General features: G+C 34.4%; 1 protein-coding gene across 2 annotated transcripts in view; it reads right to left on the minus strand.

Annotated features, from left to right (window-relative positions):
* Nucleotides 1–246: 246 nt before the first annotated feature.
* LOC5565831 overlaps nucleotides 247–25,080 on the minus strand; it is a 41,085-nt gene continuing 16,251 nt past the window's right edge. Inside the window, exons 2-4 of one of the 2 annotated variants that reach the window (XM_021847923.1) lie at nucleotides 1,643–1,939; nucleotides 607–1,235; nucleotides 247–488 (exon numbers count right to left, since the gene is read on the minus strand). In XM_021847923.1, the coding sequence (XP_021703615.1) occupies nucleotides 440–488; nucleotides 607–1,235; nucleotides 1,643–1,915 (951 nt within the window). In that variant the 5' untranslated portion in view covers nucleotides 1,916–1,939 and the 3' untranslated portion in view covers nucleotides 247–439. Of the gene's footprint in view, nucleotides 493–606; nucleotides 1,236–1,642; nucleotides 1,940–25,080 lie in introns of both variants that reach the window. The other variant, XM_021847924.1, reaches the window with a different exon arrangement.

The raw sequence follows: 25,080 nt of genomic DNA on the forward strand, positions 1-25,080 counted from the left end.
AAGTGTTAAAGTTTAATTGTAAGTTTTTTCTCTTAAACATACTCTAATAATCCCTTCCATAAGTTTAATAAAAAAGTGTAATTTTTGAGGCTGTAAATTGATTTTTTTGCAGCATGGTTTTTATGAGCAAATCTTATCTCTAATTGTAAAACATTCCCGAACATTAAAAAAATCGAAGAAAGTATGAATCAAATAGGTACAGCATGGCATTTCTTTCATCAATCAATTGACGCAGCTAATGAGCTCTTTTAATAAATATTATCAACTGTTTCTCTCGTTCGCCTTACACTTATCCGCTGTATAGCTAACCTTAAGAAAATGCAATTCGTTATTACTAGTAGTCGATGATTAAAGGGGGCAGGGATTTTCATGTAGATTCAATTAATCAATCAATCTACAATCGCCATTACGGTATAGCAGTCCATTGTCGTCAGCACGATCAGTCATTCTTCTCTTTGAACGCTGCGAGAAGCCTAAGTAGCCTGTATCTGTCTTGAAATCGGGAAGAAATGAAGGAGAAGTGTAATTGATTAATTGAAGGTATCGCTGATATGAGCTGCATCATAAAGCATTGGATTTCGTTATTTCGGTTTGTGCTATACTTACATTCCAGATCTCCGCACGCGACATTTACCGGACTTGTCTCGGAATTCTCCCCTGGCGCAGGGCGTAGCCGCAAGGGGTTGCGCATTGCTCACAGGTTCGCTTGGAAGCGCCTCGATGTCCGAGTGGCCGTGACGAGCCATATCCATGCCGGCGCCTCCCACGGGATTTTTACGGTTGCGATTGCGCCTATTGGCCATGATGCGGGAGTTGGAATTTCGGTACTTCGGCTTGAGAACTGGTTCGACGATGACCTCGACTGGAATTTCCTGGTAATCGTAATGGACCGGGCTCGGGTGGTAATTGGGGGTGGGTTTGAAGATGTAGATATTGCTGGACGGTGGCGTGGTGGTTCCCGGTGCCGACATGATATGAGAGGGGTTATCATCTTTAATGGGGCTGGCATCGATTTTAATTGGGTCATTACTGCTGACCGGTCTCTTCGGGGGCTCTTCCGCGGGGGCTCCTGTAGTAGTAGTTGTCGTTCGCCTCGTGGAGGTTATCGAGACCGGCGTTTTGGTAGTGGACTTTGGAGGTTTCGAGGTCGTGGGACCGCCGAAAATCGGAAGTGGGCTAACGGTCAAATGGGCTGGATCGTAATCGTAGTCTCCGTAGTCGTAAATTGTGTCATCCTAAAAGTATATGGTAGAGAGAGAGAGAGAACACGAAAGAAGAGATCTTTAATAAATACCAACAGTAATGACACCTAGCGTGCACATGTCCCACACACGCTTCTCTCGTTTGTTTTAGCGTTTTTTGATGGCATCTTATGAGCATAATGCTGGATCGCCTTTGGAGTCTGATGAAACTCATAAGTACAAATATAGTACTTGGAAGAATAAAGTATTCCATACAAAAACTTCTACTTGAAAAGCATACATTTATTGGCAGTTTTTTTTTCACTTCGTTACTAGAAAAAAAAACATCGAAAAAATTTTCAAAGTTTTCTGACCATACATTGATTTAACTTGCCTTCTAACCAATAAAACCCAGCCTTTCTCTTCGTTACCGTTCATCGTTAGCTTTGCTAGGTACTTACCCCAAATTCTCCCTCGAACTTCTCGCCATCGACGGAGATGATTTTCACATCTTTGATGTTGACATGGATGTTGTACTTGCCGGTTTGCCGCTGATCGTAGGTGGTCAGAGAGGGCCTCCCACCACCGCCGGCATCTTTTTTGTCCAATTTATTCAATTTCGTCGAAGCGGCTTGCGCTATGCTCCCAGCATCCAGCAGCACCAAGATTAAAGTCGGCACCAGGAAAATTACCATTTTCCCTACGCTTCTGCTGCTCGAATCCAATCGTTCCATCACACTTTACCGTGTTCTGCAGATCTGGATAGAAATAATGAGAAATAATGATTGCTTCTGGGTGTATGCCTTTCACTTACTTGATTAAGATTACTAATTGTAATAATTGCTAGGGAATTCTGTTCCCCAGTGAATTCAATCAACCGTATATGATAAGTGAACAACGAAATCCGCTATTCAATTACCGAGCTACATAATTGCGAAACATGGATCTGACATCAATGTTCTGTAGTGGATTTTCGCTGGAACATATTTTGAAATTATTGGAAAAATAAATTTCTGCAGTTATTTTAACATACAGCCATAGATATTTATGGAAAAAAGCAAAGGGATATAAATGCCAACATCTACTTTTGAAAGAATGGCTTGATTAGTGCGATTTTACTTTTCAACACTAATATTTTGAAAATTGTTTTCAACTGTTATTGTTTTTTCACAACACGATTTCTGTAGCATACATAAATTCATAGTCCACTTGGATAATGACAATAGGAGTGATAATGGACTGATTCATAGCTTAATATTGGACAAAAATAGCAAAACAGACTACATGATGTTATAGTTTGATTAATTTCCAATAGCAAAGTTGTATCACATTGAAAGTTGGAAGAAGCACTATGACAAACATCTGAACATAGGCGCGAAAGGTTAAGATTGAAATGCGAGGGTTCTGCAAGAATGATGAAACGAGATGCGTAACATTGAAGAAAGCATGCTTTGATATATCTCATCATCATAAGTATCTTCATGCTACCTCCAAAAACGACAATTCAACCAAATTTAATCAATTTGCGATCCTATTTTCAGCTTCGAACAAGAGAGGAACTGTCGTATTATTATTTTTTTGTGATTTTACAAAAAAATTGAGACATCAAATAGCTTTAATCTCCATAAAACACTTTGAACCATTATTCAAATGAATTAGAATCAAATGATACAGGAATGGTACAAAGATATGGCATTATCATTCATTCTTTAATAATATTATTATATTATTAAAGAATGACCAGAACAGCAACTAAAGGCAACAAGATTTGTGCCCTGATAGAAATAATCTATTTACGGGAATGAGAACAAATTGTACAAATCTATGATTCGCCATTGTAGGGGTGACGACTCATATTGATGCATATTTAAATTTGTTGCTTACAAGAGAGTTACATGGTTATGTACTCCGTGGGAATGGACATGGTTCAAATTCATTACAATATCACCGCGAAAAGCATCGCACGTCATGCCCGTATTTAATGCTCAATATGCAGCTGTTTCCATTCGTGCTGTGAAGCCCGTCACGTTTGTTAACACTTACAGTGCCCGCTCATGAGAACGATCAAATATGACAATCAGCTATTTTTCTGAATCGAACGGGTCATGCATTCTATCACTTTTTCATAGATAAACAAAGGACGCAATTTTCAAACCTATCCCAATCCATCTCTAAAGAAATATAAATATACCGTAAGTTAGGTTGAAATTGATAATTTTTTATAGTTTTGCCGATTTGATGATACAGTCAACTTGATTTTGAAGGGATCATCGAGTTAAGAAGGTGTCGAGTTATAGAACACAATAACCAGTGCAAATGCGATCCAGGGGACCATCGAGGTAGCCATGAAAACCAACTTTCACCATGGTTCTTTAAGGCGAAGTAGGCCGTTATTGAAGTTTGTACGCGTTGTTGATGATTATTGCTAATTCATCTCACGATTTCGAATCATAGATTATCAGTTGGTTTTGCACTGACACAGCTGAAAAAGTGTCAGCATATATTTTAGGCATGTTAGCGCGTAGAGTGATACTTTTTCAAGTCATTATAAACTATCAGGACTAAGTTATATCACTTAGCAAGCTGTAAAGTCATCAAGGCTTCCAAAACGAATGACAGGCTACTTAGCTTTAACTCGATATCTAAATACGGGAGAGTCGACTATATTATCAATTTCAACAAAGTTTAAGAAAATAAGTGCGTCGGTGTTCATTGGGACAAAAAAGATTTTTCCCAACAAAAAAAAAAAAAATGAATTTCAAAAATACAACTACAAATTCTCAAAGGCATGGAATTTATGCCTCCAGTATTTCAAAGTAATGAATGTATAAAATCTAACGTGGGTGCTCTATGATTTTTCTTCTTTTTGTGTATTTTATTTTTCGGATAGTCATTGCAATTTACTAAACATTTTTAAAGTATATCATTTTAATAAATTGCATAGTTTTTTTTTATTATAATTTTTTCAAAAATCCAAAACAAAACTCTTTTTGTTTGATTGGCCCTGTTCTAGGAAAATCAGAAAAATGTTATTGGGAAATGCCATTATACATGCGCAAAGTTTCAATAAATACCCATTACTGAAATATTCATAAGTTAGGAAATTGATGAAGTGGTATCCATGGGCGTAAATAGCCATCAGACTTGAGGGGGGCCACGGCCCCTTCTCATGAGAGATAAAAGTCGTAAAGGATTTAGATAACTTAACAATGCTTGTTTCGATAATATTTGTGAACCGATTATAGTGGCGCACTTCCATACAGAGGTAGATCAAAACCTAAAAATCGTCTAAAAACGACTGATCAATTTTCTTATATACCAAATGTCACTTTTATGGAAAAATAGTAAAAAATCATTTAAAAATCTATGTTTTCGTTTTATATTGCTAAGATGACGTATTCAACCCAATCTTATAGATCTCGAATAGAATACAAGGATTTATAAGCAGATTATAATCAGGATTTACCTTTCCAATTCGATTTGAACCAGATGTTTGCAAAGTTATAAAACAAAATAAAGATATAAATGTCTCACCCAAGCCTTTGAAGAAAAAAATGCTTGCTAGTTTGAAAATATGGATTATTGTTGCTCAGTATTTCTGTAGCAAACGATTCATTTCTCTAAACATCTCGAAACCAAAATTTGTACATAGGATTGAATAGTACCTTTTTTGTTAGAAACTTTAAATCCTTAAGCTGCTCGGCTACCATCATATTGAAGGATTGAAGTTTTTTTTGTATTCAAATAAAGCTGTCGTCAGCAAATTCGTACGATAACAGTTGTTTGAGATGGAAGGTATTTTGCTCATGGATTTATTAATATCCAATCATAGTAAGGCAGAGCAAAATTTCGACCTTAGTGGTATAATCAAAAATTTTATAAAAACAATAGCAGTTGAAAATAAATACCATACAGTGAACCTTCAACATATTTGCTATAATTTCGCTGATTATCTTAAACAAACTTTTGCCCCATCGGTGGGGCTCGACACTTTTGCGACAGACATACTTTATATAAACGTATGTTCACAGATAAATACACTCTAATTTTTCATCAAAAAGTTGCCCAAAACCCAAAAAACCGTTTTTCGCAAAACTAGGTGAAAATGTGAAATGTTGGTGACTTTTTTTGCACGTTCAGGCAAATTTTGCTAAACTTGAAGATAATATGTGAATTTGGGGTAATTTGTAAATTTATCTGCTAGATTATATGGGTCCAACTTTTGGTCCGCTGATTTGAAATTTTGCCACACTATGGGCCAAAAATTTATTCCATTAACTAATACACCTCAAAGCATCCTTATGATGCATAAAAACACCCTTACATAAAAAATCAAAGAAAATTTTATCCTTATTTATATCCTTGCAATGAAAGTTTGATCAAAAACTATAATGTTTACGTCAAAAAACAACAAATATCCATTATTTATCCAAATCTCAATCGATTCTTATGATATTTGAAGTGAAAGTCTCTATGTCATTTATAAGCTTTGATTTGATTTGAGAAAGAAATCCTAAACATTTGATATCTTATCATTAATCTAGAAACAAGTTTTATCTATTTTTCTTACACATAACGCAACGTCTTCTAATTACAGAAATTTTACATGAATGCATATATATTTATAACGAAAAAAACATCTCTGAACCGAATTGATGTGGTAACGGACCTGGTGTAGAACACACGTCGACAACCTGGAATCGCATCCTATTCTGAAGGTAGTCTTTTATGACTCAAAAAGTAATAGTGGCGACTTCATTTGGAAGGGAAGTGATGCTGTTGGTCTCGTTAACAAAGACAAACAAAAAGAATTGATGTAATGTCCATATAAACTACGTAAGACGCCTAAAAATTGTCACAAGAAAAAAAAAATAAAAAATGAAATAAAATATAAATTTAAAATACATATTTTAAACACTTATAAAAAAATTCAACGCGTGTCTTAAAACAATCTTCAGTATGAATAAGGTAATACGTTTATTCTACAGAAACAAATAGTAACATGGTCTTATTATCTTTTCAATCTAAAAACTTCAGAAAATTTGTGTCAACATAACATTGAAAAAAAAAATGTTGCGACATCTACGATTTTACACGCTTCGATGTGTTTTTTTTGTACGAATCCGCCACTATCTTACTATATGTAAAGGAATTTCAATTTTCACAGCTGTCACATTTGAATGCAACTGCTTCACTGTCGTCTCCTTTCTAGCAGTTTATATCTGTTTCGAGATTTTTTTCGTAAAACTTTACCTTAACTCTCATACACAAATATTTCCCAGTAACAACGACTCGTTCTAGATAACTGATCACAAAATATCGCAGCTTGTTTTAAAATGTGAAAAGACTTTGGTTTTATAATTAATAATACCACTACAAATGGATCAAGCCAGTTCTTATAATTCTAAAACATGCTTCAATGAATTTCAATATCGGGAAAGGCAAAAAAGAAACAGTTTTAAAATTACATATTGCTATTGCTTGTCAAACAAAGATCATCCATGAATTTATATTCAAAATGCATTTAATGCGTCTAGTATCATAAGTGTTTGATACTAAAAACTAGTTTTAACTGTATTGTCATTTATTCTCCATTTTTTTTTCGGGGGGACCCAGCCCATGGTTCGGGGGGGCCAGGCCCCCCCTGGCCCCTCCCTATTTACGCCAATGGTGGTATCATTTGTTTTTTAATCACATCAAAAGATTTGAGATTCTAGATTATTCCAAAATCGATATACGAACTATTGTCTATTGTTGAATCTATTGGCGATATTTGTATAACATAAATTCAAAGTAAAAAACAGAAACGAGTCTTATATTTTGAATGACTCAATAACGATTTGGGAAAAAAATACGATGTCCAATAAATGATGTAATGTCGAATTACGACTATGAACATTCCACTAACATTCTAAGCAGGTACACCGAAGCAAATTAAAACGGGTGGGGCAAGACGAAATGCAACTTTTTCGAAGTGATGATAGTGTATGTTGGTGAACTTTTTTTGAACTCAGAAATTGTTTGAACTGTAAAGTATATGCTTCCAAATTTGCTGGGATCTTGATCTTAGAGTAGGCACGCACCCCTTCTCTACATGGAGACCAATATGCCATGCGCTTAGTCATAAGACGATTAACAAAAACTTTTCAAACCAAAAAGTTATAATTAGGGAATGCTTGTTCTAGAGCAGGGCTGCCCAACGTACGGCCCGCGGGCCGCATCCGGCCCGCGACCTTATTTTGTGCGGCCCGCGGAGGGTTCCAAGATTCTTCTCATATTTGGCCCGTTGATTATCCTACCAATCCAAAGTTAGAAACTATTTAATTTTAAATTCAATTTCAACCTATTTTTTATTTAAAATGTTTTATTTCCTTCAAATTTACTTAGGTACTTAATTTTATGAATGATTCAAATTTTGTGTGTTACAACAATGTGTCTACCATGACTTTAAAAAATGCAGCCTGAACAAAACTCATGGACAAGAGGCTGTTCTCACAGAATCCTGGAAATAAATTTTAACAACACCTGGGCGTTATTCAGGCAGATTCCTTGACAGGATTATAAAAAGGCAGGATTGTTAGAAAATCTTGAACAGGATTTTTTTAGAATTCTGTATACGACTTTCACGGATAACATTGGCAAGATTCTTACAGAATTTTTACCAGAATTCCATAGACTTCTAGCCCGGCTTTTCAACGAATTCAATACATAATTTTCTGAGACTCTAAGCAAGATTACAATATATCACTATATAACATTTTGCTAGAACCTTAAGCGAATTTTTAATACTATTTTGAGTATGTTTTGAAATACTTTTTAGCATTCTCAAATATTTCGAAATGATTTTTCAGTTAGATTCCGAAGGTATCCTAGGCACGATTCTTGTTAAATCCTGGACATTCTGACCAAGATTTTCTTTTCGTGGAAGCTTGATCAGAGTTTTAGCACATTTCGCGACGAATTCTGTCAGAATCCGGTGTATGATTTTTATAAAATCCTGGGCATTATTCGCACAGACTATATTTTTTTGGGGTAGATTCTTCAAAATATTCTGCAAGAGATTATTAAATAGTTTTGAAAGAAACCCTCACAATATCCAGCAGAAAGATTAGCAAGAATAAAAAACCGCTAAAATTGTCTTACGTAATTAATGGACAGCCCCTTAGTGTTATTCTGGAATGATGAATAGCAAAGGTGGAAATGTTCTCATCACGAAGCACCTCACGAGTGTAAACCAAACCGAATCAAACATGACACAGTCACGAACAGGCTTGATGTGAGTAAGTTCGCACCCACCTGCTCGGGAGAACATACCAAATGAAATAGTAAAAAGTTTGCGAACGTTTACTCGCGAGTAACCGAACAAGGTATGATTTGTTATAGATTCAAAAGATTAATCAATAGTATATCCATTAAATCTAGAGTAAATTGCCAGTTTGTAATCAAAAATCCTCGAAAACCAAAAATCTCGGTGGGGAAATAGCTTTTTTCCCCAAAAGTGCAATTGACTCTGGACTGAACAGCTCCGGAAACGTTCACGAATCACTTTAGTTCTGTTTACTCGCGAGTGCGACAGATACGACTAAATCAGCACTCTGATGCTCGCAAGTATTTTGTCTTGTTTTTGTTCATGTTGGGGACGGACCTGGTGTAGTGGATAGAACACACGCTTCTCACGCCGAGGACCTGGGATCGAATCCCATCTCCGAGATAGTCACTAAAAATTCAGTGATGACTTCCTTCGGAAGGGAAGTATAGCCGTTGGTCCCGAGATGAACTAGCCCAAGGCTAAAAATCTCGTTAATAAAGATAGAAAAAAAAAAAATTTGTTCATGTTCACTACTTTCTTTCACTGATGATTGATGCATCCAAGTCGAAGATGGTGGTTATAATCACCACAGATAAGAATTTGGCATTTCAAGCCACAGGAAACTCCTCGCAAGATAACCTCCCATTTAATCGCCCACCGGGGCCTTCCTTAGGCGAGAGGTTAGAGTCCCGGTCGGTCCAGGAACTTTTCGTAATAGAAATTTCCTAGATTTTCTTGGGCATAGAGTCTAATCGTACCTGCCACACGATATATGAATGCGAAAATGGCATCTTTGTCAAAGAAAGCTATCAGTTAATAACTGTGGAAGTGATAATAAATCTTCGAGCTGTTTAGTAGAGTACCTATAAGTAGATGATAAAACCGAATTTAGTACTATACCATTTAATTCCACTAGAGTTTGTATCCTTTGACAGATACGCGTATTTCGACCTCAACTGTAAGGCCGTCTTCAGTGTCGTAAATACGCGTATCTGTCAAAAGATACAAACTCTAGTGGAATTAAATGGTATAGTACTAAATTCGGTTTTTTTCATCTACTTAACTGTGGAAGTGCTCCTAAGAACCTGAGAAGCAGGCTCTGTCCCAGGACGTAATGCCAAGAAGAAAAAGAAGTGTGACAACAAATGCAAAAAATGATAATTATGAGAAGAAAGCTTTTTCTCAGTTGGGATATAATTTCATAAGAAAATAATATTTCTTGAAAAAAAAAACAATTATCAGCTTGACCAACATAATTGTGGCTATTTTTACAAATATAAGCTCTGATCTTATAATGCAAAGTACATTCATATGATTATCATTTTGAAATTCTTTATTGCATTCGTCGACAATTAGTAATCATTTATCGTAGAGTTATACTGCAATCAATTTTAATTACTAATTCATACAAATGAACAATCAAAATACTCGTCACAGGTCGTAAACATCAAAACTGTGCATATATATGGTGAAAATGTGTTTTATCCTATAAAAACTGAAGTATTCTTTTTGAATTTGTAAAATATTTGTATAAGAAAATTATTCCGTTTTTGTAACGGTTTCGTTGTTGACAACTGAAAATTGCCGATCGTGTTGATAAAAACGGAACATATCTGTATATCTGAATACAAAAACATATATTTCGAACAAAACTAATTGAACTACTTAGAGCATTGCCATTTTGCACCTTCAGACCGCCATTTTGAACCTCGCCTTATTTTTGAGAAGGGCGTATCGGAAAATGCATGGCAAATCTTTAAAAAACTGTAACTCGAAAACGGTTTGTCCGATCGATTTGAGATCTTCTACAAAGTTGTAGGTATTGCTTGGGACTATATGGAGAAAAATATGCACGGTAAAAAAAGTTACAGATTATTTTTTATTTCAAAAACAAAATTTTAAAATCGATTTTCTCCAGAAACGCAGTTTTGATTTTTTTTTTATTTTTGGATATGGTTTAGGGGACAACTTATGTGATTTATTGCACAATGTTTCAAAATGGAAGAATTATGGACAAAAAAGCTATGATTTAAAAAAATACAGATTAGACCATAGAGTTACGATAGGAAACAAATGTTTGGGACAAAGCTTCGCGATGGAGAAATTTTCAACAAAAATGTTTTTCTAAGAACAACATATGGTCGATTTTCATTTTTTTTATTTTAATCAGTTATTCGCGATTTTCCATTAAGAATCGACTTATTGCATTAAAGGGAAAATTGTCTATTCAGCTTTTTAAACTAGCATGCTATAAATTGTGAATGGCCCCCTTTTGACATTTCTTGCCTACACTATAATTTTTATAGCTTAGTCGAAACAAGCTTTGTAGTAATGAAAATTTCAATTGTTGGTGATTTAATGCCAAAAGATTTTACTCTGGTGTTCAGGAAATTCAAATTATTTTCATTATTCATTATACCCATTTTCATAATATTTGCTCTTCTATTTGAGGAGAATGCACGAGAAGATGAAACTGATTGCAGCCAGAGAAAAAATATAGTTATATTTATTTTGAAGCAATTTCTTAGTAATCAATCGGTTTCTTTTACTTGAAGATACACCACGAATTACCGTTTGAATATTTAAGGTGAAGATGAATCGAAGCCAAAGCTCAAAGTTTCAGGAGCACGGATCTGGAGAACCAAGCATCCGTTTAAGCTGAAAACCTAATCGATTGGTCACTAGTTGGTGGTGACCAACCGATTAGGTTTTCAGCTCAAACGGATGCTTGGTTCTCCAGATCCGAGCTCTTGAAACTTTGAACTTTGGCTTCGATTTATCTTCACCTTCAATACGGCGGAGAGCGTTAGTGTATGAAAAATATTTTATTAAAGGTTATTTTTGTTGTGATTTATTCTACTTCTTTATGTGTAGAATTTTCCATAGCTCCTGGCATAACCTGTTTTGAAGTCCTTTTAATTCCACGGAATCTAATGTTGCGAAGTGTAGAAAGAAACTGTACAAGATCTGGTTTTGCGAATACGATAGCAAATTCGTACTAAAATTTTGTTTGACGATCTGGTCAATAGTCAGATCTACACAGAAAGAAAAATCCATGTAAATTTCAGCGTAAAATCATGCACATGAGGGGAATGCCAGATTTATCGCAAATTTACATGACACATCGTGTAAAATTACATCAAAGTCATGTAAATTTATGCGAATTGTCGCGTAATCGGTTAGAGTCCATGCTAGATTACACGATGTGTAGCGGAAACTTACATGATGTTATTGTAATTTTACACGATGTGACATGTAAATTTGCGACAAATCTGGCATTCCCCTCATGTGCATGATTTTACGCTGAAATTTACAAAAAAATTTCGTTCTGTGTATGTATTGAAAAAGATCTGTGACAAACAGATTGGAAAGCGTACCCGACCAGTGGATTCAGAGTTGTAACAGATTTTGTTACCCAGTTAGCGCTTTTTTTTCTAACAAAATATTTATAATTTTGGCTGTTCAGTGGTTAAAACAACAAAAATTATAACACAATTTCCTCTGCACTGAATAAAATTTAAACAAAAATGCAGCTCATTATGTTTCAAATCAAACAAAAATAAAACTCTTTCTGTTATGTTCCATAACTGAATTATAACAAAATTTGTTATAAATAATTGCTCTCTCATTTTTTTATAACTAATTATGTTATAGTTATGTTTTGAATTGAAGCAAATTTGAAACAGCCTAAGGACTGTTCATTTTATAAAGTGGACACCTTGTTTATGCTATATCTTTTTTATTTATTGATGAAATCGTAAACGGTTTTCTGTGTATCGTTCAACTATTATTCTACAATGTTATGAAAATACAGAAACTTACAAAATGCTTTCGGTTGAAGAACTAAATAGTTTTTGCAAAAACTCCTAAGAAAAACTGTTCGTCAAGTTTAAGCATTACTTTTCGCATGAAAAAAATCCTAAATTTAATGAACAAATTGTATGTTGGTATCCTTTACTATTCAACTTAAGGTAGAGCTTTTAAAAACATCAATAATATTCCATCAGTTCCTGACGCTGAGTCACTTTAGTGATCTATTCCTTATGGTCAAATTTGCTGATACACCATCTTTTTACTACCAGCAAAAAAGTAAAGTAATAAGCGTGTTCAAAACTGGTTTAGATTACTAAAGAAACTATATAAGTATAAAAAAAGCAAAATCTTGAGTTTTAACCGCATTCTTGTGTACCAAATTTACTCTTTATGGTCGTTTTATTGAAAAATCCCATACTTTTAAAATTATATACGCATGTTTATCGATCTTGAGCAAACTGTAAGCGTTTTTCTCAAAATATTTTGATAGGTAGTCTCAGAATAACACATTCTGAAAATAATACATGCAAAATAAATTTGATTTAATTCAAGCAGTGTTCCCAATCTTGATGATTGTCATTGTGCTTTGAGTGGTCTTCTGAAAATAAATTATTTGTTTTTCTATTGTGCTTAAAATATGACGTGGGGACTAAATCAGCAACTCTATGAAGGCGTAAGTTATTTTTATTATAAATACTATATTATAACTTCCGTCTGGACGTACTTTAAACCTTAAAATTCTACTCATATCAGTTCCATTTAAATTTAAGATATTTTTCTTTAAAAAAAAATGATAAAAAATGATTTTATGATATCTGCAAAATTGCTTCTCCAAAAATAACTTGATATTTTTTAGCAAGCTTCTAATTGATGATGCTTTCTAAGTACAACCATTTTTTGAAAATAAAAAATATAAATTGTCGAATTTTCCTGCCAATTTTTAATAATCCTTGATTTGGATAACCTCCAAAAATCGACCGTTCTAAACGTTGTGCCTTAATAGTGTGAAATCATGTTATATTGGTAACTTTTTTATTACCACAGCATTGTACAATATTAGTCGAACGATGTACAAAAAACCGATTTCGTTTTCATTGATAAATTAAAAAGATATTGCATGTCCAAAGTGTCCACTTTATAAAATGAACAGTCCTTATGTTATTATAACTGATTTTGTTTTAATTATGTCATAATTTCCACTATCAACTCAAAGTGCTAAACAAAAATTGTTATTTGTAACAAAAATTGTTATTTGTAAAAGATCTTGATATGATTGTGCTACAATTTTGTTGTAATCCACTGGTCGGGTATGTATTATCTGCCTTGGAAAGATTCATGACAATCATATGGTTCCATAAAAAAAAAATCAACAAGCACGACTTATGCAACAATCTTCGATATTCAGAAATGTTCGATGCAGCAATGGAGATTTATCTATCATTTTGAAAGCTAAAATATGTTAAAGGAAATTTAATTACTAAAATCCATACGGTGAAAAAATGCAAATGGAAATCCGCTAACGACATATTGAAAATTCTTGACATTTCGATCAGCAACCAAAGCACCGCCTACTAAGACCTTGCTATAAAATATGTAGACAAGTAACGTCAAAATCGAATCACCCCTTGTTATTTTATACCCAACGTAAAAAACTCGAAAACCTATTGTTCTTGAAGGAGAATTGCAAATATTTAATTAATTGATTTTTGCATTAAATTTAAATAACTTGAAAAAGTTAGTTCTCGATTAGCGATAATGATATTCATCATGTTTCAGAATAATTTCAAGATTTTTATTTGATCATCAAAACGTATTTATTTTAACAAAAAAAAAAAAAAAAACAAAATTTAGGAAGTCCATTAATAGTTTTTAAAAGAAATAGTTTATTAAAAAAATTCTCAATCATGTTATATCCCAAATATCTATTTCTTACATTAAGAATATACAGTAAGAATTAAAAAATAATAAATAAATCTAATGTAAAGGATGGGCAAAGATGTCACACTAATGCTCTGCCTATTTGTACGATTCTCTCTCCTCTCCCCTTGATTAAAAAAACATTGAGGAAAAACTGCCCTACATAAACTTATTATTGCGTTCCTAAGGTGGCACAAGGGATATCAAATACATAAATATGAGTTTTCGTAGTTTTCATATTTTTTCCACAAAACTAAATTAAAAACTTTCAGATGTTGTAAAAATGATGCCGCTGGCTTTATTATTCGATTTTATACGAATATTTGTTCTCAACTGTGCGGCTATTAGTACATCGACCATATTGGGATTTTTTAAAAATCAACTTTTTTTATAATTCTAGTACAAACAAATCATACTCGACATTAATCTTGTCATTCCGTAAATGTTACGTTCCCTTCAAAGGCAGAGGGATCGACACTCTATGTGCTCGATCTATGGATTACAATTGTTCATAAAAAATATTATAGATAACAAATTTTGTTTCACTTTTGCTGGACGCACCCCGGAAGCATGACATAATTTCACAATGTATAATAATCACAAAAGCTGTTCAAATTGTTGAAAAGGCCTTTGTTAAGAAAACTCACACTGAGCGGATGATCGTTATAGGCTGTCTATAACATACCTTACCTCTAGACTTTTTACGGAATATCATATGGAATCAGTTAAGCAAACATTTTTTTTTTTCAACTCCCGGGTGACTCTATGACACTACCCCGAACGCCACTACCCCGAACGCCATTACCCCGAATGCATAATATTTTGAGACTTATTCTACTTAGAGAGTGGGGAAATAATTGTACGATTCCTTATGAATATTTAACGAGTTAAGCTCAACAATGTATTTTTTCAAATATTAGTAGATAAAAAAGCAGCTAGTTTTTCAGGAAATATTTTTTACATACTTAGTTTTGTTTGGATTTGTCCTCTAATTTTGGTGAGATTCACACAGCTACATTGCAATGCTCTGAAGAATAGCCATTTTTGAAATGAAGGGTGAATTAATTATGAATAGGATAGCTATAATATGCATAAAATTAGGATGTAGTAAAGTCTCTTATTCGAAGTCGGTACCCACTTCCTTTATATTTTTGTGAGTGTCGGGCTACTAGCATAAAGACCTTGTTTAAGAATTTGTTTCGTAAACGATGGTAATGGAACATCACCCTGAGATAGTCGCTGCAAGTGTTGTTCTATGGAACCCGCTTGAAGAACAAACCTGATAGACAACCGTTCAGCTTTAGCAAGTAAACATTATTACACTTTTACATGTTAGAAAAACGGCGGTCTCTGATTGCCGCTACAGTAAAATCTTTCGTTGGTTTGTGGGATCATAAATTTGAATTTCCATGAGATAACGTTTTTTTTTATTCAAGACAATGATGTAATGATGATGGCAGAAAAGTGGTGAGCAAATCCATATGAGACCTGTCGGTTTTAATACAAGAAGATAGAAGAAGGGTAAAATTTCTTATTAGAATTATAGCTGGATTCACTTGAGTTAATGCCTTCAGGATATATTCCTTACAAAAGGTGTTCTATATGGTAATGACTAGCTTATCCAACTAAAACTTGAAAGAACAGCCTATATAAGAAAGAAGGGCAAATTTCTGGTGAAATGTTTGCAGCTATGACGTGAATGATCACTGTAACAACGTGATGCTATGGCACATCCTAAATTCATAAGAAAGGATAATATGTGTTTAAAAACAAAATTGAAATATGGACACCATCAAGAAGTACAAATATCGGTGATCACGCAGCTATCTCATAAATAATGAGAAGTAGATATTTCTCATTTCGAAAGAATCGCAGACATATAAAAGAAGGGAAAATAAATAATGAACATTTTACCGACGAATTTTACGCGCCATTAATTACCAGTTTTCATTAGAAACGCATATTTGCCCGCAAAACAAGATACTGCACTGTATCTCGTACTATTCGAGGTAATGGCTCATTCGGGATATGGCGTTCGGGGTAGTGACCCATTCGAGGTAGGTAGTGGCATTCGGGGTAATGGGATGGAGCCATTTGTATACATAGACAAACAAAAAAAAGTTATAAAATAGTTATGAAAAGTAACATAACTTGTAACAATTTAGTATTGCACCACATTGTTTTATGAACAACAATCAGTTATATTGTTGTTTAAATTATAATGTAGAGGAAATTTTGTAATATTTTTATATTACAAGATTAAACCATTTTGTTCGTTAGGCAAACGATTTAGAACTTAACTTGTCGGTCAAAATGTCATATGAAAAAAAATCCGACCTTTCAAGTCCAAGTTTTTTTCTTTTCTTCGAAAACATGTGAGAGATATCACAGAGAAAAATCAATAACAATTTTGCCATTGCAAATTCGTTCGATTTAAATGTGTTATTGTTGAAAGGTAATTCCGATTCTCCTTTTTATCCAGCAAAACCAAAACCACATGACGCAGGTACGTCAATGGTCTGGCATTTCGAAGTCAGTGCACTAAAAAGATTATGACGCAAACGGGAGCAAACCATTTTGCAAACCAAAATGGGCAAACTAAGAATGCCAGGAACAGTAGGTCAAATTAATTTCCAAATCAAGGCTGAATAGCCCAACGAGAAAGCCCAATATAAATCGCATTAAAAAAAGAGTTCTCCCGACCGCGCATTCGCACAGTTCATCGCGGCTGCTCGCGCTTTGAAACAGCTTACGTGCTTTTTTCCCCCTGGAGTGGATAATTTCCTCACTTTAGCTACTCCTAAAAAGGGTAATTATCAGCAGGAATGTTCACCTTTTTTCTTCGCGTTTTTCTGCTTAAATGCTCGGGCGAACAATAAATCCTCTCCAAAATAGCGAATAAAGTGTATGTACATACATTGAACCGAAAACTCCATCGTTTGAACTTAGAAGTAATAAGAAGTAAAACATTAAAGTTTTTATCTTTTGGACCGGAATTGCGTGATTGGGAGACTCATAAAAAATAATTGAAAGAACGAAAACCTTGAATAATTCACCTAGAGATAATGCCAGCATTCTTGGGAATGATTGTTTGGTTTTGTGTTTTAAATAGAGAGAAAGGTTTTTGAAGTGATTGCATAGCTTTCCAACGAAAAAGTAAAAATCCGTAACCGTAAGACAAAGTCATGCCGCCCACCCGAAACAATCCCAATTCGAAACATATTTTGGTAGTCAAAGGTCACTTACAGTTCAACTCGTAATGACCGTTTAATTTGGTGCTTCCTGATGACTTTGTTAGTGGCAGAATGCTTTCCACGCAAGATGAGCACATCTTTTAATATATTCAACGATGTTCTATCTAAGAGGCTAGACATACTGGAGAGGTTCTTGTGAATTTTTTATGGCAATCAACTGTACACAATTCGGCTAGAGTACCGTCACAGAACGGAAGGGTAACTTCGAGCAAATGAACCTTATGAAATGTGATGACATTCGTGTTCGAAAATTCAAATAATTTTATTTTGGCTTTCACCTATTTCATTTCAATCGTGTGATAAAACGTCAAATCATCTGGTATAAATGTTGCGCCATTATAGTCACAGTAGATTCCGTGTCTTACGGTTTATTACATCAGACTATATTTTTCATTTAAGCGTTACTAAGGCTGATCGCAATGCTGTTCTATATTATATGGCCAGTTCGACTAAAACAACGCATTGGCAATGCTCAGGTGCAGTTCAATTTTCAAAGCCCATGTTTGAAACAAATTTAAAATTGTACGACACGTTTGTTTAAAACTTGAATCGATGTGAAATTGAAATAGAACTTTGTTTCAAATTTGTCCGATAGTGTTCGGGTATTCCAAAAATAATTGTCAACCTGGATGTTGAATAATTTTTACGGTAAATTTATTCTTAAACCTTAGATGTATACTTTTCAGTACTATTTTTCTACTAGTGATACCTTTACGAATCCTTGTTAGGACCCGTGCCTTCGATTTATCGTTGGACTCATTAGTGAAAGCTAGCGGTATCAATCCTTCTTGGACACTGTCTTGGGAAAAAAAAACATCTTAAGAACAGCGGGATATTAAACATGCACTAAACGTGGCAAAAATCAGGGAAGAAAGGACGTTTCTCAGAAATGCGTGCTTTCTTCCAAGGATGAAATGGTTAATGGTTAATTTGTGTATGACCCGTAACACTTGAGCCTACCCAAATAACATTAAAGCTTTAGAAAAAGCAAGACTCATGTTCGATGTCCGTGTGACATGGGAATAATTCCAAAAACCTGGAGGAATTTTCAGAACCCCACTAATTGCCGTCAATGCCAACAGCGGGGTCATGGTACAAAACATTGCCGCATGGATGCTAAATGCATGATTTGTGGAGGTTATTCTCACGCTAAAGACGTCTGTCCTGTGAATGAAGATACCAAAAAGTTTGTTCGCCAATTGCGAGGGCAACCATAAGTCTAACTTTTGAGATTGCAGGTCGTGCAAACGAATCGTTGAGGCTCTTTCCAGGCAGATGAACGGCAACATTTTTTGCAGCCGGTATTCCCCAGGAAGAATCTCCAGCAATACTTATTTTTCAGTTAACGATCACTTACTTGAGAATCATACAAATCAAGTAAATTATAATCATGCTCATTAACAAACTAATTTTCTTCTGGGTAGCCGTTAGAATCTTCTAATTTCGAATGGATTTACCCCAAGAAACGCCTATTCCAAAATTGTAGCAGGCAGTTTCAGCCCCTTTCCTTCAAATTGTATTCCTACCTGTAACCGTCCTAATTGTTTCAAACCATATGGAAAAAAAATATTGGAAAATGCAAATACTTCTAGTAAAATGTCTCCCTCTGAATTTGATTTTTTTACTGAACAATTGAATCAAATGATTGATGCAATGTTCAAAACCCCCACAATGGCTGAAGAAGTCCAAGTTGGTTCAAATTAACTAAAAACATTGTTATTAGATTACGTTTTTCTAATGGATCCAATTTTTTTTTTAATATTTTGAATTAAAATGCTCGTTATAAAATGGTAAATATGACGAGCTGTTTAATTATCCAACGGCTAATAACACACATAGAGAAGTTATTACTAAAACCTATTTGAAACCTGATTACAAAAAAGAGATCCAAACATTTTTGTATATCGTTATGATAGACTAGATGGAGCATGTGAATTTGCAATCATAGCATCTACTTTTTCGTCATTTGAAACCAAAGTTTTTGAAACTTTGGGTATTTCTGTTAAAACATAGCTTGGTATATATACTTTTATAACTTTCATTCCCAATGCAGTAGGAAGATGCAAAGAACAATATATTTACACGATCTTCAACCTCGGCTCCGAAGCCCAAACTTTCATTTTAATTTCAATGGTACGGATTATTGGAATCGAACTGTTCCCTGTTTTTGGTATACTTATACCAGCTCAACAACGTCAACAATTGAACTCTCTCCGAGTGGCGTCACGAACACAAACGCAGAGTTGATAGTGGAAAATATCCCCTTTTGAATTTGCCGGGGACAGCTGATCTTTGTTTATGTTTTCCATTACAGCTTTTGAGTAGTATTCGTGACATGTAACGTGTATTTACACGAGTGCAAAAACCACTACGGAATCGAACCGAATCTGATCCAACAATAACCACGGATGAAACGAAATAATAGGTTAGCTTGTTATGAACGAGATGGTGACGTCATGATTGTCTTCAAGCAGCGTCTTATTCTGGAATGAGATTTGCGTTCACATATGAGATTTATTTTAATATATATCGCTTGGCTCGCTTGTACAACGGATTTGTAAGTATTGCCAACAAGCGAAGAGGCTGTGTTGGTCACCTGCCCCTTGGACAAGCATCCGCACGATATATGGTTGTGTACCGTTCGATCCTTTATCAAGTAGGAGCTGATGACGTCATGTTTAATTAATGAAATATTGTGATACTTGTTTATGCACATACTATTCCGTTTGTGATTATTTGCTTAATGCTGAAAACATAAATCAAAGCACAATTCTTTTTTTTGTTTGTGGATATTTGGCAGATCTAATTGAGAATAATGTTTTGACATATTGATGTCAAAAAATTAAAATTTCGAGTCATCTAGTAACATCAAGGAGACGAAATAGTGCGGTATTCAGAAATAATAATATGTTGACCCGTGACGTCATTACTCATTGAATATTTGGGCTCACTAGTATATCCGAAGTAAAATGCTGACTCAATTCAACAGAATTTCCTTTTAAGTAGGTCCATTGAACACACTTTTATTGATTATTTTTGAACCACCATCTTCTCCAATGGTAAGATGTTTTGTGTGAAAATCTGAAATAAATTATGACGCACGTAAGTAATCTCACACTTTTCCCCCTCTTACATAATCATAATCACGGAAATAATGAAACCCCAAAAATAAGTTCTTGAAATTTAAATTTGAGTACAACGCGTTTAGTTTTTACCCCCAGTTGGGCTGTTTTGCCTCTCTCTCAACCTCAATGTTCTCAAAAAAACGGAGACACGTCGACTCAGCGATGAATGTCCGTCAAATAAGACACATTTTGGTTTTAAAAGTTTATCTAATTTTAATTTGTTTTAACACACTACGGAGACTTCAAACGCTAACGTTGGGTAGAAAACACTGCGTTGGCCATTTTTGATATGGACCAATGCACGAGTTTATTAACTTCACCTGTTATCATAGCCACAGCACACCACCACTCAAACATCAAATAGTGAGCTCGTGCATTGGTCCATTGCCAAGCAAAAACTACCTACTGAGAGCTATATGCCAGTTTATGTTTTGTTTTGGTAGTCCGTGTAACGTGTAACAAGTAGAGATTTTTAAAGCAATACACAATTTGTAAAATTGCAACCAACGACTTCTTCAAATAACTCTTTGCACCTTTCGATTGATACATTCTTGTTCATACTAGGTTGACATAATATGTTGTATAATTCCATATCAATTTACTGTGTAAAATGTGTGCCTTCTACCGCTAGGTGTCGTGACTAACGACTGTTAATTTTCATCACTTTTTGACTTCAAAGATACACTTCCGTTCCGTGGTACCGTCATAATTTCCCCAAATCGAGACCTAATTACGGTTAGTGCAGGCTGCGATTATGCATTCGGTGACCTCTCTTCTCGGCTGACAGACAGCTGGTTGGGGTTTGTTCTGGCACCGAAACGAGACGATAAAAGAAAGAAAAACCGTTACCGAATTTCAGATTGCAAAACTTGTTCCGTTGTGACAAGATCTTTCGGAGTTGCGTGCTTGACTGGGGCAGAACGTGTGAAGTTTGAGATGCAAATTGGTACAGACTGGTCGTGATTGCATTATATTTTTAATTTATCCATTTATGATGCTTTGAGGTACCGTTGCTTTAAGTGTGGGAGTCGTGCAATTACTGAGAACTTGACTTGACGAAGAAGTTACAAATTAAACTTCAGAATTTTGTCAGCTCTAAATAATTTCTTCATTAATGCTATTGCGGATATAAATAATTTCAATTATGTTTCATCAACAACGGAAACATTCCGAAATGTACCCACTTTAGGACAAACGTTGGCCAATATTTTATATACAGGGAAGCTAAAAAAATTAACCCTGTACTGGAAATTGAAAGTTACTATATTTGAGGGGCTCAAACGAAAACTTCTCCAAGATTCTATGAAGTGATTGTTGGAATAGAGATAGTGTCGCACATCAGGTAGAAGAATCGTGTGGAAGATTTATCGAGAGGTATGCTATTTGGATAAGTGTGATTGAATTGTAAATACCTATATACCTGGTTTGAATAAAGAGAGTTGCAGCTGCTGATAGAGGGATCAGTCAGTAGCTGTTTAGTTCAGTGATGAATTTTGAACTGAACGCGAGCCAAAACTGAACGGAGCAAGTTCAAATTTTGCACGAGAACGTAGTAGACAGTGAACTCGCGAGCCGGAGCCTGCCGCTGCTCTCTAACGCCCCGTTCAGATCGCAATGCACTACAATAATAATTAAAGCATAGATTTAGGTATTCCCTCGGAAAATATTTCTTGAATGAATAATAAAATCAGTTCAATCATAAATGAATATATTATGTCTTGCTTTGATCACCTAATAAACAACTTTGGCATGGTAAGATGTCGTAAAATCTGTCAGAACAATCTGCGTTAAAATTTTTGCTCATTAGGGTTCAAATTTTTGAACTGAACAATGAGCAAGCCTACTTGATCACTCCGTTCCAAAAATTGAACTGGAACGCGAACTGAACGCGTTCAAATGCATCACTGGTTTAGTTGATGGATACATCTACTGTATTTTATATCTTTATGATTTGAAATCGGATGTGGTCTTGCTAGGATCTGCGTGGTCTTGGCAGACTAGCATTTCAACAGTGAGTCGTCCATCATTTCCCTGAAACATCCTCCAATCATATTCTAAAGTTCAATCAATAACTTCTCCAGAAATTTCTTGGGATTTCCTTCTAAATTATCCCTTAGCATTCAGATTTCTGCAGAAATTCCTCCAGTAATACTTTGAGATTTTCTCATGTAAGTCTTGAAAGTTTCAGGGATTCTTCAAGGAATGTCTCCGGTCAAATTTTTCTGACAAAAAAAAATCCTTGAGGTATGTAAGTTTTGAAGTCACCCATAATGAAAAAGGATCTCTGATATAACTCCTGGACTCTTGAGGAAGTTTATGAAGATTTTCTAGATAATTTGCTAAGATAATAATAAAAAAATAGATCGCATCTTGGGATAATATTCCGCAGGATTTTGAAAAGAAATTCCTCGAAAAACATTGGACAGAATCTCTATTTTTGTAGGAATGATCGGAAGAGTTATTGGAAAAAATACTGGTATAATCTGGTGTGAAAGCTCAAATAAACTTTTAAATATTGCATGGGAATTTTTTGAGAAGCTTTTTAAGAAATGCATGGTTAAACTGCAGGAGAAATACTTGGATGATATGGTGGAATAATTCCTAGAAAAAAAAAGATCTGTTCAAAGAACCCCTCAAAGAATTTTGGATTACTGAAGGGAAACAGGGATGAATTCTTGAAGGTATCCACGTGAATAAGCGGAAGAATTCTTGCAGGGTTTCTTGAAAAAAAAACCTCAAGCTATTTTTTCAAATACTCTGGAAAAAACCTTTGTGGATTTCCTCGGAAGAAATTCTGTAGAAAACTTTGGAAGATCTTCTAGAATAACAACTGGAGAATTCGTTTGAAGGATCGATGAAAAAAATCTAGAGGAAATTCTAGTAATACCAGAGGAAATTGTTGGAGATAATAGCTTTGGAGTTCTCAAGTATTTTCTGGATAAATTCTTCTGAGCATCCATTGAAAAATACTTTAGAGACCTTCTACTTTTTATAGAGCATTAAAATACATACCAAGTCTCTAAAAATAAACCAGCAACCCGCCCTGTCCTTATAATCATTCATGGGATCAACTTTTGTTATGATTCATATTAACAAACATGAAGATCCATTATATTGATACCGTTCTTAAAAAAACATTAAGGTACCGTGGGGTAAGTGGATACAGAAAAATCAATAGTCAACTTCATTGTTATGTACAGCTAACGTGAATAATGTAATTCAAACTTTTTTCTGTGGATTACAAATGAGGGACTAATATTCTTCAAATCGTCATTTATTTAGATTTTTCTGATTGTTATGTATTGAGTATGAGGGACTTGAAAATTTGCGCCAAATGATCCACTTGCCCCATCATGGTGGGGTAAGTGGATCACCAATAACAAACATCTGTTCTCAAAACAAATGTGATGTAATTATGTATAGTATGAATGCTATTACTCTCGTTCTTGTTAATAGTGCTGGCAATTTGCATTTTAATACTTTGAAATTAAAAAGTATCTTTATTTAACCAAAATATTCATACATATTTTATGTGTGAACTAAACACTAATTCGTACAAAAAAAAATATTGGAGCTAGAATAATTTGAAGAAAATTCATCCATTTATACACATAAGTTATATAGAAGTATTGTAAGATTATTCCTAACGATGTTTTATAAAAACACTCTAAGTTTAAAAATATTAGCTACATTTACTTTTCAATAACAAACTGAAATCCTTTTATTCTATTTATGAATATATTTGTATCATCTGTATAGAACAATTTATATGCTCAAATAAGGTACGATTATATGCTATCAAGTGGAAAATTTGTATATTTTGCTCTTCTACAACTAAGCTTAGATAAACCACGAAAAATTTCGTATCAATTTGAAAATTATTACTCTTCTATACCAGAAAGGTTAAAATAAACTTTTAGGTGGATTAATTCAAATTTTCTTTGTTCAATTTGACAAATTTAAGCTAGGAATGAATAAAGTTAAGGGAAAACAACATCTGCGGATACAGAAACTTGTTAAAATTATCGTAAGCAGTCTGCTAATAAATAATAATAATACTTGATCCACTTACCCCACCCCATTTAAAAGTAGGGGTAAGTGTACCATGTCCAATATATTTGTACCGTTTTGATTCATATTACGGACAGCTTCAAATTCCGGACACTCTACTTTGTATGGGAAACATTTCACACGAAATGTTTCAATTTTTGTCGTTCAAAAGTTCTCATTTTCGAGGCTCGTTTTAGTAAGCTTTTTCCATAAATATCTTCGAAAATTTATAATGCCCAACTACCTTAGATGTCTCTTTAGTGGTTTGACGATTTCAATTGATGATTTGACTGTTCCATTAATGATTATCATGAGCTGTCCGGAATTCGATTCAAAGTGTCCGGAATATGAGGCAAAAGTGAGGAAGCATCCGGAATAAGAATCATGAAAAGGCCACACATTTTGATTTATTTAAAATTATTCAAGTTGCG

This window comes from Aedes aegypti, chromosome 2 (genome assembly GCF_002204515.2).
Source record: "Aedes aegypti strain LVP_AGWG chromosome 2, AaegL5.0 Primary Assembly, whole genome shotgun sequence".
Taxonomy (NCBI): domain Eukaryota; kingdom Metazoa; phylum Arthropoda; class Insecta; order Diptera; family Culicidae; genus Aedes; species Aedes aegypti.